We start from the raw sequence: 13,675 nt of genomic DNA on the forward strand, positions 1-13,675 counted from the left end.
TGTCCACGTTTCTTAGCTCAATACAAAGAACAAGTTATATTTAATACAAACAGGAAAATGTATATTCCCTTAAACCACCCAGCCCCAGGAGTGCCACTAATCCTTGCACTCTACCTTTCACCCACCATGGTTTAAAGGAGACATATTGTGCTCATTTACAACTATCTATTTTTATTCTGGGACTCCACTAGAGTAACTTTGCATGAAAAAAACCCTTATTTATCTCATACTGCCTGTTGTGTAGTCCCTCATTTGAGCCTCTGACTGAGGTAGACTTTTTTGCTGTGCCTGGAGCTGTGCATGCTTTTGTCTCACAGGGATTACTTTTACATATATTTACCTCATTATTTGAGACTTGTGTCATGTTTAATATGAACAGCAAACATCGTAACATTATATATATGACAATAAATAAGGAAAAGCAGCTGAGGTATCTGTGGCTCAGAAGGCAGAGCAGGTCGTCCACTAACTGGAAGGTCATTGGTTCAATCCCCGACTCCTCCAGTCCACATGTTGAAGTTTTCACTATTGTATTCCATCATTGTGACAAGAAAATAGAAGGCATAACAATGAAGGAAAAAAAAATATTGGCGCAGCTTTTCTTCGATGGACAAACAAGAACATGAACAATGCGAAGATGGTGCAGTTTTCACTGAACTAGTAAATCGACCAATTCTTTGGCAGTTCCCAAGTGAATCTGTTTTAGCCCATCTGTATAGAAAAAAAAGAGTAAATTCCACTTAATAGACACCAATAGCAATCCAAGACCAATTTTATTGTGATGGTCTTTGTTTGATGAAACCGTTGATGACAGCAGCACTGTAAGGTAATAATGATCAGACTTCGACATAGTGAAACAGCTTTTATTAGGGCTCATCTAAATGCAAAAGCAGACAATGCTGTTGGCTATTGTATTTCAATAAATACAGTATAAGTTCTTTAAGGAGCAAAAAGCAAAGCTTAATTTAAGTTTCAGAGCACGGGAAAGATTCATATTCATTTTAAGATAAATAAACATGGTGTAATCACTAGGGAAAAAAAGATTTTGCTATTGGATACAGTAATGGTATATTTACGGTATTTGCACACAACTCCTTAAACATTTTTTTCATAAAGAAAGACTGATTGTAGGGATTATACAAATGATGTTTTTGCATTGGTTTAAAAAAAAAAAAAATCATTGAATTGATTCTCACAAATGTACCTCACTCTGATTCAGCAATTATCTTTAATTTCTCTCTGGAGCTACAGACCAAAACAGACATTTGCAGAACTATTGGATATCACATATTTGTCATTTGTTTTCTTCATACAATGAAAAAAAAAAAGTGCAAATGAATGTAATACAAAAGCGAAGGAATAAATAAAACAAACAAGTCTAAAAAGAATAGGACCAAAAGACTAGGGGGAGGTGAGTCCCACAGCCCATAAGTCATATTTCACAGAAGGTACAACTCCTCCCAAAACACCAGCTGAGCTGTAATTTCAGAATGTCATTGTCATTTATCACCCTCTTTCTCAATGTCAGCTCACACCACAAATATGCTCATGTATTCCAAAGACAAACCAAACACATACATTCACATATGAGCATGTGAACCCACAGACACAAAATAAGTCAATTTAAACATTTCAGTACTACAGAAGAAAACTGAGATCAGAGTGTAAGTAACTATTCATGGTTACCCAGTACAGACAATCCCCCGCAGTAGTTCTGGTTCTACCTCACTACCATCGTCTCGGGTGTTCAATGCTGCCCCCCGCTCTTGATCCTGCAGGCCACGGCTGTGATCAGTGCTGCCCCCTTCCCACTTCCATCCTCTGACTTGTGGAATGTCACCTGACACTGTGGTGCCAAATCCTGCAATGTTTCTTGCATTATGCTGGAAAAACTTGAGGATAAATGAGGGAGGAGAGAGAATAAAAAAGGTTCAGTGTTGAACTAGAGTTAAGAGAATATCTCCCCCTCTACTCTGACGATGTTTGACATTTATTTATACAGAATGGAGAAATGAGACGTAGTTGTGATAAGTGTAAATTTAAGAAAACTTGAACAACCATCAACATGGACTTGACTTTTCTAACTGTCCTGCAAGTGGTCGAGTCATTATTGTGATGACCTATTGTAGCTGCCTGAGTTAAAGATGAGTCGAGGCCAGCTGCCAGAGCAACGAAGCCATTTCCCACAGGGCAGGTATAGAACACTTCAGCCATGCCACACCAATTGATGTCAGGTAAGCAAATAAAACAATATGTTGGATCTTTGAAATCTATACTGCAGCTCTGTGTCCTGACAACCCAGGGCTTAATTTAGCTAATGGAAACTTGTTTGATACTTCAAAATGAGAAAAAAAACTGTGTGTTGAAACATAATTGCTACTTACTGAGGGTGTGTCTTATAAAGGGTGCCATCCACTCCCACGGTGATGGAGAGCTGATTCAAGTTCCGGTTCTGTCGCATCTTGTCGACCACAGCGGCTAAACCAGCACCACAGAGCTGAGCTGCACGGCGGGCAACCACGCTACACACCTCCTTCACCAGTACGCTGTCATCACATGTGGAGGTGGTGAGGCCCAGGTGCTGCAGAATTGAGCGGACCTGTCGCATGGCCAGGCGGTCTCTTTGGGATCAGAGAGAATTACAAGGGTTACACACGTGAAAGAGATGTGCTGCTTTCAGCACTAGCTAACATACAGGTCATGTGACAGACTTTATCTTCTTATTTAGAGAGAACACTGCCAATCTGCACTTCATCCATATGAAAATACAAAAATTCAGATTCATGCTTATCATTTAAAAGCTGCTTAAAAGATAAAGATGTGTGGCAGATGTTTTAATGATTTAATCAGATAATGAGTTAACAGCAATCTCTTGAGTTGATTCCTGACAGAGTTTTTTCTAGTTTTTTTGGACTTTTCGTTTATCACTGCAGCTCAGACGAATATTAGGTGATTTTGTGAATACAAAATCTTTCTATAGGAAAACGCAGTGTGCCCACTGTAGCTATTTTATTAAACACAAAGGCACAGAAAATAAGAATTGTATACAGTACTTTTTATAAGGCAGCCGTAGACATTTCAGTATTATTCTGCACATTTCCTACTGCTCCTTATTCCATTCTAGTTTTGTGTTCACATCTCTTATCTCAGTGATTACTTTTGATTTTTTTGGCTCTGAAGTGAATTACTTTTACCATTGGCAGTCAGAAGTTCTATCAAATGAAGCCTGGATCTTTCATGTGAATGCAATTGTACTGTAGAAGGGTGGGTTAATAAATTTATTAATAACCATCTTAGCAAAGCCAGATGATTCAGTTAGGATGTGACTAAGATGAGCTTGCGTTGTGATGGAGCCGCGGGCCTTTATTTCCAATTATGATCAACTGAAATTATGTTTTTCATCTGTGACTAAAACCCTTCAGTCATATGTGTGAATGTACTCCCAAGTTTTCTGATTGCAAAGTACTGATCGAGCCTTTAAGTTGCTGCTCTGCTTTGCAGTAGCAGTAGCAGTAGCTCAGAGTTTTTTTTTCTCAATTACTTGGGTACGTTTTTTTAATTGTCATTTAGTTATTCTTTGCACACAGCTAATTCTCAACTTGGTTTCAAGACGATTTCTAGCTGCAGAGGCTCGATATACCATAGAGGGGATTAGGGATTACACACCAGAGACAAGTTAAATAGTTCCTTAAAAAGGTTTATCTATTATGCACCAGAGATGTTTAGAGATTCTTATGGAGCATTTTTTCCCCAAGCATACAGTGCCTTTTTACCTTCCAAGCAGCCACAGCACTCCTTTCATTTCACTACTCTGCTTTGAGAGACCTTAAACATTCTTACGTAATCCATCACCATAATCCCCCTTTATGTTTTAAATCAGACCTAATAATAACGTAACGCTTTGTATTAATGTGAAGGGAATTTAATAAAAAAAACTTACTGTTGGTGCTTGTAAGGACACAGAGATCTGTGAGTGAACTGCTTTATAGATACATTTGTATGACAAACAACCAAATTTACAATTTCCATTTCATATGTTGATCTTTACATCTCAGATGTTTCAGCAGATGATTATCTGCACTCACATGCATCACTGTAGAAAATTTGGAATATTATCTGTACTTGGAACTGCAGCACTACAGGATGGTAATGATAACTGTGACTTGTTCGCTGAGATGTATTACCTGTCTCAAGTTTGACCTGGAGTTGGCGAGTGAGCATCTCCCAAAAGTGAGCCTGGATAAAACATCTTTAGACAGACTGTATATTGAACTGAGCAAAGACTTGCATTTCTTAAAAAGGTCTACTTTAATCTGAGTGTGCAGTGAGCGACTGTATTATAAATATCAGATCAGGCTTTATTATCAGCAGATAGTGGACGTGCAACTGCACGTAACCTCATATAGCCTTGGTGTTTCTCACTTGCCCTCTGACTCTCTTCTTTCTCTGCTCCTCAGTACTCATCCATTGTGTGATATAATGCCTGATATTTACAAGTAAATTCTTATTACTGTCTAGGTTTGACTATGTGATCTCATTCGGTAGCTTTGACATATCACTAATGTCCTGTCTTGTTTTTGTGGACTGATTGAACTGATAAGTCTTACATGTGTTTTTTTTATATTCATACCACACAGTTGCTGGTGAACAGGGGTGATCTGAGGAGAGACACTGAGGCTAGAACAGTCTGTAACACTCACTTTTCAATCTGTGACAGGAACTTTGTCTCAAAGATGCCATGGGTCTTGAGTCGCTCGGACAGTTTGCCTCTGAACAGCAGGCCTTTCGTAGTAAAATCAATTAGCACATTCCTCACTATCTCCCCCAGGTACATGCCACTGATCATCTTCTCATACCTGCGACACAAAGACACACAAACTGAAAATTTACCACAGCCGGAGACTGGTAGAGAACAAAAAGACAGTTGTCCCAAAGAAAAAAAAAAAAAAAAAAAAATCAAATGAATCAAACAATGTTGATGAATGAAAGCTCAGAGAGCAAACAAAGTTTTAGTTGCAGCGCAGTTGTTACAGAGGTGGGTTTAACTGGAATAAAGTATCGGGTGTGACAGAGGCTGAAATCTATAATGCCCAATGGTATCGACCCCTTTCATCAATGTATCCCCCCACATGTCATTCATACATTCCATACAAGCTCCTTTGAAAAGGAAAAACAAATAATTCAGTTCTTAATTTAATCAATCAAGGCACAGTGAGAAAACAAAAGACAAACTGTCTGCACAGCTGCTTAAGGGCCGTGTTTAGGTGAAATAAATTATGAAAGCTACAATCCTGCCCAAAGTTATCACCATCTCTCATTAATGTACTCACTGCCATGGCTTAATGACATCTCATAAATCCAGATTGGCTTCTGCCCAGAGGAAACTAGTGGTCTTGTCTGGATGGGTGAAAAGTCCCACGACATAAATATGTAGCATCCCAAATATGCTGCTAGGTGCAGGTGATTTTCCTTTTTTTAGGCTACGTTAAAAATACTGAAATCCTTCTCAGTATGTTTTCTGTGTGCAATGATGCACTGCAACATTTTTATTTTTGAATCACAAATTCCATGTGCAGTTACTGTAAGTCTATGTTTTTTCTACAATAAATATGTTCCCATTATTTTTCTACAAGACAGCATGACTGTCCTCTATAATCGCTTGGCATTATGTGCTGTCATCTCCCTTCAGGGTGTAACCAAACCAAACGTGACAAACTAGTCGAAGCCACCAAAGTGTTGTTTTGTTTGTCTAATGCATGCACAAGAAGACACATGTACACGCAACACCCGCTTGAACCACTATCAGTGAGGTAGAGCGTTGGATGTAATGATGTAATAATGATAGTTGCACAGACTGAATTTCATGGACAGTATTAATATAACATTACTGATATGGAGAAGTAAGTGTGTGCAATTCAAGTGATAAAAAAAGACCAGGTGGACAGTCCTCAACACTGAAGTTGGAGATGAGCACTCATACACTGCATGTGTTGCAAAGGCTCGAGAGAATTTGCCTAAAAAGACAAGCACATGAGGAAATCCACATTATTAGCGATGAACTTTCTTCAAGGGACCTGCACAAGAGGCCTGAGTAGTTATGTAGTGCTTTGAAAATGCACTGCTGTATCTCTGATTAGAGCCTGCACAGTGTCCCTGTCCTGCTGCTTTCAGATATTTCCTGGGGTTTTACTGAGTGAGCATATGTACATCTTACATTAAGTTAAACATGATACTGGTAAGATTCACTCATTAATCTTACTCAGCACAGACTTACTATTACTGCCATTATTGCCTTAAATAACATTTACGTCACTGTTTTTTGTTTTTTACATTTTAGATATAAGAACTGAAGCTGCACGTTGACCATGCAAGTTGAAATTTGAGGAAGGTAAAAGAAAGAAGAGCAAAAAATACTTGCAGTACTGACAAAGAAGTCGGTATTGTCAACAACATTTTGTGAGCATTTACATTTAAAAGTGCTCACTGGGCGGTGTAACTGTAAAGAGGAACTCCACACTAATTTATTTTTTTGCACTGTACATCAAATAGATTCTAATTGGCATATGATGTTAATGCAGGTGATTTTTCCCACAATAGACATATTTTGTGTAAAAACTACTTTTTCTGCCCAAAATTAGCTGGTATGTGTCTGCTTGGATTTGAAAGTTCAGTATCAGCCAAATTTGGTGGTCCCTCCCTAACCATATTTCATATACTGCAGGGCTATGGCTATGTACTAACACTCCCTTACAGACACATACAACAGAGAGATCCTGGTAGTAAAGACACCAGCAGACCTACAACACAGGCACAGACACACTAACTCTCTCAAAGGGACATAAACATACCGGGTTCCCTGTCTTTCCAGTGCAGACAAAGAGAGTCTAACAGTAGCCAGTCATGGCTGCTGGGTCTAACTGCTGGGTCTAGCAATGCTTTGAATGAATGTTGCTATCCATGCTGCACATGCCACACATATACAACATTCTTTTAACAGAAGTGATGCGAAGGGACCCAGCTGTTCAGTTTCAAGACTCTCTCGTACTATGGCTCTCTCTATCTGTCTGTCCTTGGTACCCTCTCTCTTATTAGTTTACACTGCATTTGGGACTACATGTGGTGCTGTTTAATGTGAGTGTTGCCACAGTAGATTTACTATGTAAGGAATTACCCATCCAGTACCTCTGTTTCCCGGGGTTGTTAGAGCAATCGTCGACAACATGGTCAAACTGGGTGCAGAAGTCGTCAAGTTCACCATTGTCACCAAATGCTCCCCACTCCATGTTGACACACATACGACCGCCATCACCCTCCACCAATTCAATGTTATGTATTTCCTCCATGTAGCAGGCATTGGTTCCTGTGCCTGTAAATGCAGGAGGACAGACATTACAAGTACTGTCATGAAACGAAAACCAGTCAATTTTTGAAGAGTTTCGATCCAAAGTGAAAACATATCAACTCAAAAAAAGAAGTACAACCACTCGAGACTGGCTTTCAGAGAAGAAGGTGGGGGGTAGAAAGACTTACCTACGATTAGTCCCACCTCACATTCGGGGTCCTCATAGCCGCAGGTCATCATGGTTCCCACTGTGTCATTAACTACAGCCACAAAGTTCAAGTCAAATTCCTGGAGGAGGTGAAAATAGACTAATTTACAACTCCAAATTTTTATACAAACACAATAATTAACATTCAGATTGTGACAAGTGAAAGTGAAGAGTACAGTACACAAACCAGTAAAAACACTGATATACATGGCGATCTATTATATTGGTAACACACTGTAGTAGCCTGACTGTCTGTACTAATAACCAGCATGGCTATAAATCAGGACTCCTAATAATCAGTAGGTCTACAGTTTTAAGTAGTCATATATTAAATGCGCTGAAAGTCTTCTTGTTCCAGTCTGGGGCAGCCTCTTGCACTGAAGAACCAAAGGTCACTTTTTAAATAGGTTTTTTTTTTTTTTTTTTTTTTAAATTTCATTTTTATTTCATTACCCTGATGGCTATGTTAATTTTATGTTATTGTCCTAAGGTTTTACATATATACCTATATTCTCCATGTCTGCATTTTAATTCATTCATGTTATACTGTGTCTGTCAAACCACTGTTTTCAACAGTGCTGTATTAATGTTTTTTTTTTATTTAAAAGCCCCCACACAGGAGTTTGCAGTTATTTTGGCTGATGAGACCTCTCGTCAGGACTATGTTGGCCTGTACTCCCTGTTATTTTTATTACATCTATCAGAGCAGGACAACTTAAACCTATCTCATTCCTAGCATACCTACATCCAATCTCAAACTGAGCTGAGGTCTAATCAGCCAAAGAAGCTTGGGTGGGTATTGCTTTAATAAAGGATTACTGGTAATACCATATAGAAATTACAGTGCATTCAGAAAGTATTCAGACCTTTACTTTTTTCTCATTTTGTTATGTTGCAACCTTATCCTCAATTTGTTTAAATTCAATTTTTAAGCTCATCAGTCCACTAAATACCCCATAATGACAACGCAAAACACAGAATTTTAGACATTTTTGTAAATTTATTAACTAAGGAAAAACTTGAGAGGATCTGCAGATAAGAATGGCAGAAAATCCCCAAATCCAGGTGTGCAAAGCTTGCCACATCATACACAAGAAGACTCAAGCCTGTAATCGCTGTCAAAAGGTGCCTCAATTAAGTACTGAGTAAAGGGTCTGAATACTTCCGTCAATGTGTAATTTCAGTTATTCCTTTTCAATAAATTTGAAAAAATGTCTAAAATTCTGTTTTCACTTTGTCATTATGGCATATTGAGTGTAGACTGATGAAGCTGCATGGTAACAAAATGTGGAAAAAGTAAAGGGGTCTGAATACTTTCTGAATGCACTGTAATTACTATTAAATGTTTTGGTTACAGCAATAATCAAATTAAAATAATGTTTATATTCAACAAAATTATTTATAACTATCATAAATACTACTGCATGATCCAGACTGTAGCTGAAACCCTTTCTAAGTGTTCAGAATCACACACACACGCACACACGCACGCGCACGCGCACACACACACACACACACACACACACACACACACACACACACACACACACACAAAGATGGGTTCATGCATGGGGACAATGTAAAATAAAGTGTAAAATATTACACTTTGCTGTCTGCAGTGCTTCCCATACATTCCCATAAATTGTAGCTACAGGAAATATCCTGGGTTACACTCTCCCCGGTCACATGATGCACCTGCCGCCACCACCAATAAATTCTCAACCTGTCGGAAACACTGCTGTGAGCAATAGTTTTCAATCTTAGACGTAAGGGAGATAAGGGAGGATGAAAGGCTGAGGGGAATATAATTGTAAATGAATAATTTAAGGGATATATACATAAAACTTTATTAATTTAAAAATAGATGATTAAAATACAAATTTTGTAAGGAAACAGACAAGATCAGTGTGACCATTTCAACTGACTTTCTACATCACACGCAATAAAAAGCAGTTACTTCAGCTTGTTCAAAGACAAGGGAAATGTCTAACAAAAGTATACACTGCACCGTACACTGATCCACAGTGTAGGTGGATCTCGTGACAGATCGCTGCTCTTCTGAGCTCTTACACGTGAAAAAGAAGGCTGTTTGCATGTCAGCGTTGTTTGTAAACCACTCTGGCCACTGTGAGTATACTTTTCATTATATTCTTCAAATGTCGACATTCACAGCCTAGACTTCTCAATAAAATTTCAGAGAATGTATTTGTGGTATGCGTACTGACCTGTCTGCGGTAGACGGCATCTTTAAGTAATGTAACGACATCTTGTCCCTCACAGCCGCTGGCTTTGAAACCCTTTGTCCACTTCAGAAGAATGCCCTGGACAGATGATAGCAGGATTTGAGTGAGTGTATGATTCTGTGTGTGCATAAAGAATAACAACATCTGACTACACAGACGACATGTGGAGATTACTGCAATAGCTGCTGAGTTTTCTATTATTGATAATACATTATGAGTAAAGGTAAATGAGAATGTATTGTTTGCCACACTGAGAAATATAGTACAGCAGTAATTAAGATGTTGCCTGTCTTATAAAGGATGTGCTGTGATTTTCTGGCATCTTTGTTTCTGATTAACCAGTACACTGTGGGTTGTTTACAGTAGTTTGAAGTTTCTCCAGCTGTCTGCATAATTCAAAACAAAAACAAGTATTACCTTATTTAAAATACTGAAGAATTTTTCGTTTCACTACGTACTTCTTGCATTTTACACAATACAGTGTGGCCTCACAAATGTCATCCATAAATTTCAGGCTTTGTTCAGTGTGGTCAACCAGAGCTCAGTAGACATTGCTTGAGTTAGGGGTGTTGTCACTATGTAGAGCAACACCGACAATTACTTTGCAGGTAATTGGCCTTTAATGAAATCACAGATGACAAACATCCTTTGCAGAATCATCTACATGAACCTTTCCTAAACTTGACTAATGTTGCATGTGGTACACCATCATTAGGTTTTATTTCATGTTTTTATGCTGGAAAGCAAAGGCATCTTACTCGATCACAAACACAAACCACCAAAATATGTTTCTGTATGAGCCCATGGCTGAACTATGCCAGACATTAGAACATTTGGAGAGGGTGATTCATGGGCTAAATTCACATTCAAAGTGCTTCACATTGTCGTTATCAGCGAAATGATACTTCCAGCTGCTAGGAATTGTCAGTATTTGTTTTTCAAGTTAATATGTCATCTTGAAAACTGAGCTTGCAAGATTTAGGATGACTTTATACACTCCCCACCATAGTGTGCTGAAAGGTTCATTAAGCAGAGTACAGTGCAGACTGGCTTCTCTACCTAAAACACTAATGTTGTTGTAAAAGGCTCAGAACCATATGGTGGGAATGTATGGACAAACAATCATTAAAACACAATAATATGCAAATTATGGTCTCCAACAAAGTATATAATCCTAAAATTCTCACTCCTGAACATATTAAAAACCCTGTTCCCATGTTTTCCATATGTAGGGAAACAAATAGTTTAGAACCACACCTCTACACATAATAACTAAATTTTCAGTTAAAATTTAGCAGTACAAAAATTGTGTATCACAATTTTTTCCAACAAACAGTAGTGTGTCTTAATGAAGTGAAAAAGAAAATCACATTCAGTTAGTCATAGTTAATAATAATAATAATGATACTAGGGAAGTCACTGCAAGGTGGTCAAGCTGGTTTTGGCTCATAAATACAAACAGAAGAAGTGTCCTGTCTTAACTCACGCTGATGAACACAAAGGCTTTACTGTATTGCAATTAAAATATAATCCATTCACAAATTTGGCAAAAGAGAAGGAGAAGGAGAGAAGGAGAAGGAGAAGGAATGAATGCAGGTGTTGCAGGGAACAAAGAGATATTGTTTCTAACAACTTAATGTCATTCACGCAAAGTTCATCAACATGCGCAAAAATATAGGTAGATTTAATGTGTCATACATATGATAGCTAGTCTCACACTTAAAATTAATACTGAATAAAACAATACCTGATCCAGTTTGCTTTGATGACAAGGGAAGGAGAATGTAAATCCTAGAGGTAAGGATGCTCCTCTCATGCCCATGTACTCCAGAAAGTCAGCGATGCAGTCCACAATATGACTGAAAAGCTGGTACACGAGACAGTAAGGGGGGGAGGCATTAGCAGGTTACAATATACCACTTTTTACCCTCAGTTTTGCAAAAACAGTATTTATCAGTTTTACATGGTGCAAGTGGAGAGAAAAGCATGTTTCTACACAACAAATCACTACTGATTCTTTCTTGTGGCACCCCTGTGTGCTGTGTGGAGCAAAGGATAATACACATTATACAAATATAATACAATGAATAGTGTTCCACCATTATGCATTGCATCAGACAAAACTCTTTACATGTAAAGTGAAATTTTTACTCAATTTGTTTTTAATTACGACAAAACATTGAAGGAGATGATTCAATCTCACAGAGGTCCCACAGTTTCATCTTTTCAGTTGCTGTAATCACTTATGTGAAATACTAAAGCACTTCAACCCCCCATGATGTTTTACCTCTTCCCCTGTGCCTTGCATGGTCTCCTGTGGGATACTGTAGATCTTCTGGTGCATGTCCACATTGTGTCTCTTTCCACTTCGCACTCGCACAAGCAATACCCGAAAGCTGGAGCCTCCGAGGTCCAAAGCCAGGAAGTCGCCATGCTCTGATGAAGACAATAAAGACCAGAGTTCTGAACACTTACACAAAGCATTATATAAAAGAGAAATCTTAACTCAATAACAAGTGGAGGGTCTTTTCTCTAAAGCTACCTGTTCCATCTGGCGTAGATCTGACATAGGTGGGAAGCATCTTGACGCTTGCCTGCTCATGGGTTTGCTTTGACAGGCCTCGCACCATCTCCTCACTCATTCGCTTTTTCACCTCCAGCAACTGTTCACGGCTGAAACGCAAGGTGTCAAGGATGCGCTGACGCTCCAAATGTTGAGCGGCAAGACGGTGAGCTACTGCTGTTACCATTGCAGCACCCTTCCCACTGCCGTCCTGCGACTGCAAGAAACGCACATCACAGTCCGGCACAAGTCGCCGTACCATCTTTTGGAGCCTCCTGTGAAACCTAGGTAAAGGTTATACATTTTGTTAAAATCTTTGTTGTTTTGAAATTACCTCTTTGATCCCTTTTCTCTTGCACAGATCAGCTCATGGAAGGTAAAGTTGCAAAAATGCTGATATATGCCATGTCATTTGAGATTTACTCCTCGAAATGCATAAATATAGTTCATGTTCAGAAAGTTCAATTGGGAACATAGAAAACTGACCTAAACTACCTACTCTGTGTGAGTAGGCATTGTCAAACTGTTCCTTGCTTCCTTTTGATCAATTCTTTTTTAGGTTGCATTTGTTTTGTTTTTCAGCCAAAATTATTATTATTATCAAAACTCCATAATTTTTTAAAATTTTCTTTTTAAAGCAATGTTGACAATTCTTTTCCATATTGAGGATTAAGACTGTGTGGTCAATCATCGTGACACACATTTAGTCACATTTAGTACCTCTGCAAAGGAAGAGACAATACAGTATGTGATCCCCTACATGTCTCCTTGCCTGTGACCAACAGATCACCAAAACTGATCACCAGAATGTCATTAAATAATGTGGAGATAATGTGCCCTCACAAGAGGAAGAAAACTTCTAATTTTGGTAACTTAATGACATTTTCTCTAGCTCCACTATCACAGTAACCTTTCCAATTTCAAAAAAACTAATCTTCTGACCCTTTGTTGCACAAACAATGTCTACCCTGTCCATAAACCTTCCTGTCATGACACTATCAGCCAACATTAGTGTAAAAATGCAAATGAATGAATGAATGAATGAATGAATGTGTCAGCCTCTGTGTGTAAAACCTACAGGTTTTCTGTGTGACTGTCCTTCTCTCTCCAACTTCTACTTTCAGTAAAAATACAAAATGCTAATTAAAAAAACATAAAAATTTATACTAACTCATTGTTGTGAAAAAACAGACACAAGTAGAGCATATCTGTTTTTATAACAAGTAACAGGACCCAAATGCATACTAGGACAGATCGTACAAAATTAAAAGGCTGTTTATATTATCAGTAGGCAAGCAGAAATGGCAAGCAAGCAGAGG

General features: G+C 38.4%; 1 protein-coding gene across 2 annotated transcripts in view; it reads right to left on the reverse strand.

The window, feature by feature from the left end:
• Positions 1 to 862: 862 nt before the first annotated feature.
• Positions 863 to 13,675, reverse strand: part of hk2 (hexokinase 2) — a 31,993-nt gene continuing 19,180 nt past the window's right edge. For both annotated transcript variants that reach the window (XM_040155072.1, XM_040155073.1), the window contains 9 exons: positions 12,336 to 12,640; positions 12,081 to 12,229; positions 11,541 to 11,660; positions 9,776 to 9,871; positions 7,531 to 7,630; positions 7,183 to 7,366; positions 4,701 to 4,856; positions 2,385 to 2,621; positions 863 to 1,892 (listed from right to left, as the gene is read on the reverse strand). In XM_040155072.1, coding sequence (XP_040011006.1) covers positions 1,748 to 1,892; positions 2,385 to 2,621; positions 4,701 to 4,856; positions 7,183 to 7,366; positions 7,531 to 7,630; positions 9,776 to 9,871; positions 11,541 to 11,660; positions 12,081 to 12,229; positions 12,336 to 12,640 — 1,492 coding nt within the window. In that variant the 3' untranslated portion in view covers positions 863 to 1,747. The remainder of the gene's footprint in view (positions 1,893 to 2,384; positions 2,622 to 4,700; positions 4,857 to 7,182; positions 7,367 to 7,530; positions 7,631 to 9,775; positions 9,872 to 11,540; positions 11,661 to 12,080; positions 12,230 to 12,335; positions 12,641 to 13,675) is intronic.

The sequence above is a fragment of the Xiphias gladius genome, chromosome 19 (assembly GCF_016859285.1).
Source record: "Xiphias gladius isolate SHS-SW01 ecotype Sanya breed wild chromosome 19, ASM1685928v1, whole genome shotgun sequence".
NCBI classification, from domain to species: domain Eukaryota; kingdom Metazoa; phylum Chordata; class Actinopteri; order Istiophoriformes; family Xiphiidae; genus Xiphias; species Xiphias gladius.